The 4,455-nt window shown below is 64.4% G+C and overlaps 1 protein-coding gene across 1 annotated transcript in view; it reads right to left on the minus strand.

The window, feature by feature from the left end:
- Positions 1 to 2,626: 2,626 nt before the first annotated feature.
- The window catches only part of SNX33 (sorting nexin 33), a 5,577-nt gene continuing 3,748 nt past the window's right edge, over positions 2,627 to 4,455 (minus strand). The window contains exon 2 of the mRNA XM_085303959.1: positions 2,627 to 3,607. Coding sequence (XP_085160085.1) covers positions 3,354 to 3,607 — 254 coding nt within the window. The 3' untranslated portion in view covers positions 2,627 to 3,353. The remainder of the gene's footprint in view (positions 3,608 to 4,455) is intronic.

Consider the following 4,455-nt stretch of genomic DNA (forward strand, 5'->3'; position numbering starts at 1 on the left):
CCTCCTGGAAGAGATTCTCATAAACCAGCTCTCTCACGTTGCCTGTCCTCACCAGCCCTCTCTTCTGCCCAGTTAGCTGCAGAGCAACATTGTGGAGGTAATGGGCCAAATTCTGGGCTCTTGCTCAAATTTTCCTCAGACTACAGGCCTAATAAATAGGAATTACCCGGGGAAGAACAGAGGAAAAACTGAGCTTTGAGCTCAGGATGTGACCCAACAATAATACCCTGTATTGCTACAGCTGAGAATCTCATCAAGGGTCACATCCTGCCTTCACAAAACTGGAGCAAAAAAGTAACTCCCCRGGGAGCACTAGGGATGCCCCAGATTTGCCCCCTCTTTATGACCCCCTCCCCATGAAGCGAGCGCAAGCGCTTCCCTCCCTCTCCCGCGCTAAGCCCTGGGCCTCGCCGGCGCTGTCCAGACGAGCGCGCGTATGATCCGTGCGAGTCCCGCTTTAAGGGGAGCGCCCGGGGAGGGATGGAGACCTCGCGAGGAAGCTGGCGGCCGTCGCCGAGGGCCCTGCGGGGAGCATTTGCTGGGTTTTCCTTTCGGATCATTTTTGCTTCGCACCGAGGGATTAGACACAAGGAAGGTGGCCTACTTTGCAACGAGCCTTGAAAATGAAACAGATTATTTTTAAAGCATGTGGTTATATTCCCAGTGCCAGGAAATATCCACTTCCCGGGGTCAGCAGAGGACAGATAGGAACCTGGGAAAAGCTGGTGGAGGATACGTTTTTACAGGGCCATGTTCTGCTGGCAACGGAGAGGGAGAAACCCAGAGCAAAGCGGCTGCCTGCGCTTGGGTTATGCTTCCGGCCTGGAAGCAGCCGGGAAGGAGCCGGCAGCAGAGCCGCCCCGTTCCTCGGCCGCCCGGCGCTGCCTTCAACKGGCCGGGAAATGCCGCCTGCCTCGGGGCCCCGTGGCCATTCCCGAGGAAATGCCGCATCCCGCCCCGGCCGCTCGGCTCGGCCGCAGCGGCGGACAGGGACACAGCTCTGGGGACGCCAGAGCCCTCCCAGCAGGGACCAGTTTCCAGGCACCTATTGAGATGCAAACGAGCAGTAACAGGGCAAACAGGTTTCCTTGCATCCAGCCCACTCCCCCGGCGGAGAGGATCACTTGGCTTTGAAACCCTCCCCAGGAGCTTTAACGGAGCAAACGGAGGCCTCCGGCAAAGGAGGAACTCGGCCAGGGCGCGCGCGTGGCCGGGAAGGGACAAGTCGGGGTTCCCGTCCCACCGCGATGTGCACCGGCGCCCAGGTCCGGCACGCGGGTCCCCCCTCCTCCGAGGCGCTGCTCCCCGCCGCCTCCTCCCGCGTTGCAGCCCGAGCGCGCCGGTGGCCTCCCCGCGCCGCCGCGCCACGCCAGCCTGGAGCTCTGCTCCTGCAAAACCAGCGCTGAAAATTGCTCCAGCTTTTGTTGTTTCCCTCCCCTTCGGGAACCGCTGCCCAGAAAACGGAACAACCAGCCCGTCCTGATTCCCTGCACCGTCCTGATTCCCTGCAGCGGCAACAGCCGATATTCGCGGGCATTTCAGCGCSCAAAACGGCCGCAGCCCGCCCCGGGGGGGAGCCGAGCCGAGCCCCGCTGGTTTGGGCAGCGGCGGTTCTGGGTGCGGCAGGTCTCCCGTCGCCGTGCCAGGCGCTGCTAGCAGGGCCGGGCTGGGCGCGGGTTGTCCCCACCGCTCCACGGCACCGGGGGGTCTCGCAGAAGTCGATCCAGTGCGTAAACACCTCGCGGGAAGCTGCGTGCTTGGCCTTGGAAAACTTGCGGAGCCGGCTGGGGTGGCAACACACCCTCCGGAGCTCGCGCCGCCCCCGCTTCGCCCCTCCCGGGCGAGGGTCAGCGCCCGGGGCGGGCGCGCTCCGGCGGCACGGCCCTGCGTGCCCCCGGGCGAGCGCGCAGCAGCCCCCCGGCTCCTCCTGGGGGGCCGGGACACCTCCCGGCCCCAGGCACCCAGGCGCYGCCAGCAGCGCGGGCGCTCCGCGGCTCCGGGCGCCTCCGAGGAGGAATCGCTCCTTCCCTCGGGGTGCAAGCACCCATCCGGACACAGGTTCCTGCCGCCCCCCCCTCCAAGGCYGTGCGCGAACCGTCCAAAATCCGCCAGCGGCCGCCCGTCTGTGGGACGTCCCGGGGCGGCTCGGGGGCCGCGCTGCGCCTTGCCCTCCGCCGGTCCCCGGGGCGGCCGAGGCCGCCGCCTGCGTGCAGCAGCGCGTCTCTGCCGGCCCCGCCGCGGCCGAGCCCGGCGGCCCGGCAAGGCCCCCGTTTCAGCGGTCCCCCGCCAGCCTCCGCGCTCCGGCTAATTTTAACCCTGGAGCGGCGCCAAGCAGGCTCCRACTTTCCTCGCTGTTGTTTCTTCCGGCCGTTTCCCTTGGAAAACAAGGCGCCCGGGGCCGAGCCGGCGYGGGCACCGCCGGCTTCTCACGCCCCGCGGCTCGGGGGCGAGGAACCGCAGCTCCCAGCGCCTCGCCGAGGTGCAGCCTCCAGGGCTTTTTCCTTTTTTTCCCCGAAAGCCGGCTAAAACCCAGCGGGATGCTCCAACGGGCATCCACCCTCCCCCTGCGGTCCCTTCCCAGGGAACCTGGAGCAGCTCCGTTTTCCACAGACGTTTCTGGGATGGGTTTTGCTTTGTTTTTGGTTTTTTCTACTGACATTTTTATTGAAAATGCTGTGGGACTCTTTCTTTTTTTTGGCTTTTTTCCCCCTTTTTCCAGTCAACAGGCGTGCTTGAGAAAGAGATTTCCGTTTGCCTCTGTGTGTCTATTAAAAACTGATCRGTAAAAATGCTGCAGAAACATTCGTGAGAAATGGAGAATATCGAAAATATCTTGCAGGAACAAAAAAAGGAAATCTCTTCCAAATAAAGATCTTTCTTCTTTTCTTTTTTCCATCAGAAAAGCTTGTAGTGTGCAAAATGTCGACCGCTTCGATTCCTGTTCCCATAGGGCTGGGATGAACCCACCTCTCTGCTCCGGGAGGACGCGTTTCCAGAAAGCTACAGATCACTAGACAGAGATACCAGCACCCTTAAGCCAACGTCTCCGTTTCTCCTGCAGAAAACACCCACGTYCCGGCCGGAGCCGCTGCAGGCTGCGCGGCGGGGGACGGCCATCCCCCCGGCACGGACRGGGCACGGCCAGCCGGAGGACCCGAGCGCGATCCCCTCCCCGCGGCGCCACCGCCTGCCGGGCCCGGGAAGACGGAAGAAAGCCCAAAGGTATTTGGTCACTAGCGTCGTGAGTTGCTGTTCGTTCTCAGTCCATCACAGAGGTGGTCTGCAAGGCTCCGGATAGAAAACTGCGTGATTTCGGAGGGACAGCAAGCAGATGCGTCGGGCCCGCGGGGGCGTTAGAGGTTGTCGTACATGCGTAAAGTCTTCTCCAGCTGCTGGCTCACTCGCTGGTAGAAGATGATCTGCTGCTTCAGGTAGGACTGCATCATCCTTTTGAAGTCGGCGACGCGCCGCTCGTGGAAGTGGTTCATCTCGGCCTGCAGGGCGAAGCCGACCACGCGGCAGCGCTTCCGGATGCCGTCCGCCTCGTCCTGGTCCATGCGCCCCTCGTCGCTCATCCGCTGGCTCTCCTTCACCTTGGCGAAGGCGCCTGGGGGAGGCAAGCAGAAAGGTGAGAGACGGCAGGCAGCGGCGCGGGCCGCGTCCCCGCGCGTGCCTACGGCCGCTCCGGGCTCGTGGAAAACCCGTCCCCCTCCCGCCCCTTCCCTCGCCCCCGCACGCGGCTGCGTGCGCCGGACGGAGGGAAAAGCCCCCTCGCCTGGGGAGATCCTGCTGCAGCGCCCGGGGTTGTCACCTCTCCGCGCCGACAAATTCCCCGTCGCAGAGAGCAAAGTCTGCGAGGCAGGGCCGCGTCTCGGGATCGCCGCGCCTCGCGTGGGGACGGCCACAGCTCCAGATGGGCGGCAACGACCGCAAAGCGCCGCGCCGCCGGCCGCCGGCCGCGGAGAAGGGAGGTCAGGAAGAGGGGAGACGCAGCTCAGTCAAAACAGCGGCTCCGCTTCGGGACCAAAAAACGTCAGGAATCTCTGTCACTGCCAGCCGCAAACACGGCCCAGCTGGAGCCGAGCGCCTGAAAACCCCGTGAGGGCCGTTTCCGAGTCCCGAGGTCATTTAGGGAAGAACGAGCAGCCTTCGCCTTCCGGATTCGGAGCCTTCGCCATGCCCCTTCCCCGCTTTCTGCCGCTGTGCCAGGAGCCAGCGCTGCGGGGAAGGGGCGGCAGGAGGAGCGGGAGGCCGCACCGGCGCCCTCCCTTCTCCTGGCCTTAATTCCACCCGCGTTCGACGGCAGAGAGCCCGAGCAAGTCCGCCCCGCCCGGCAGGGACGAACGCGCGCCCCGCATCCCCGTCTACGGAAGGAAAACTCCGCCGCTTTGTCCCGCTGCCGTTAGCCGAGTCCACCGCGGACCGCACCTGCGGGCTGGAAAACCATCCCACCCC

The sequence above is a fragment of the Rhea americana genome, unplaced genomic scaffold (genome assembly GCF_003343005.1).
Source record: "Rhea americana isolate MKP2758 unplaced genomic scaffold, rheAme1 scaffold_201, whole genome shotgun sequence".
Lineage (NCBI taxonomy): Eukaryota > Metazoa > Chordata > Aves > Rheiformes > Rheidae > Rhea > Rhea americana.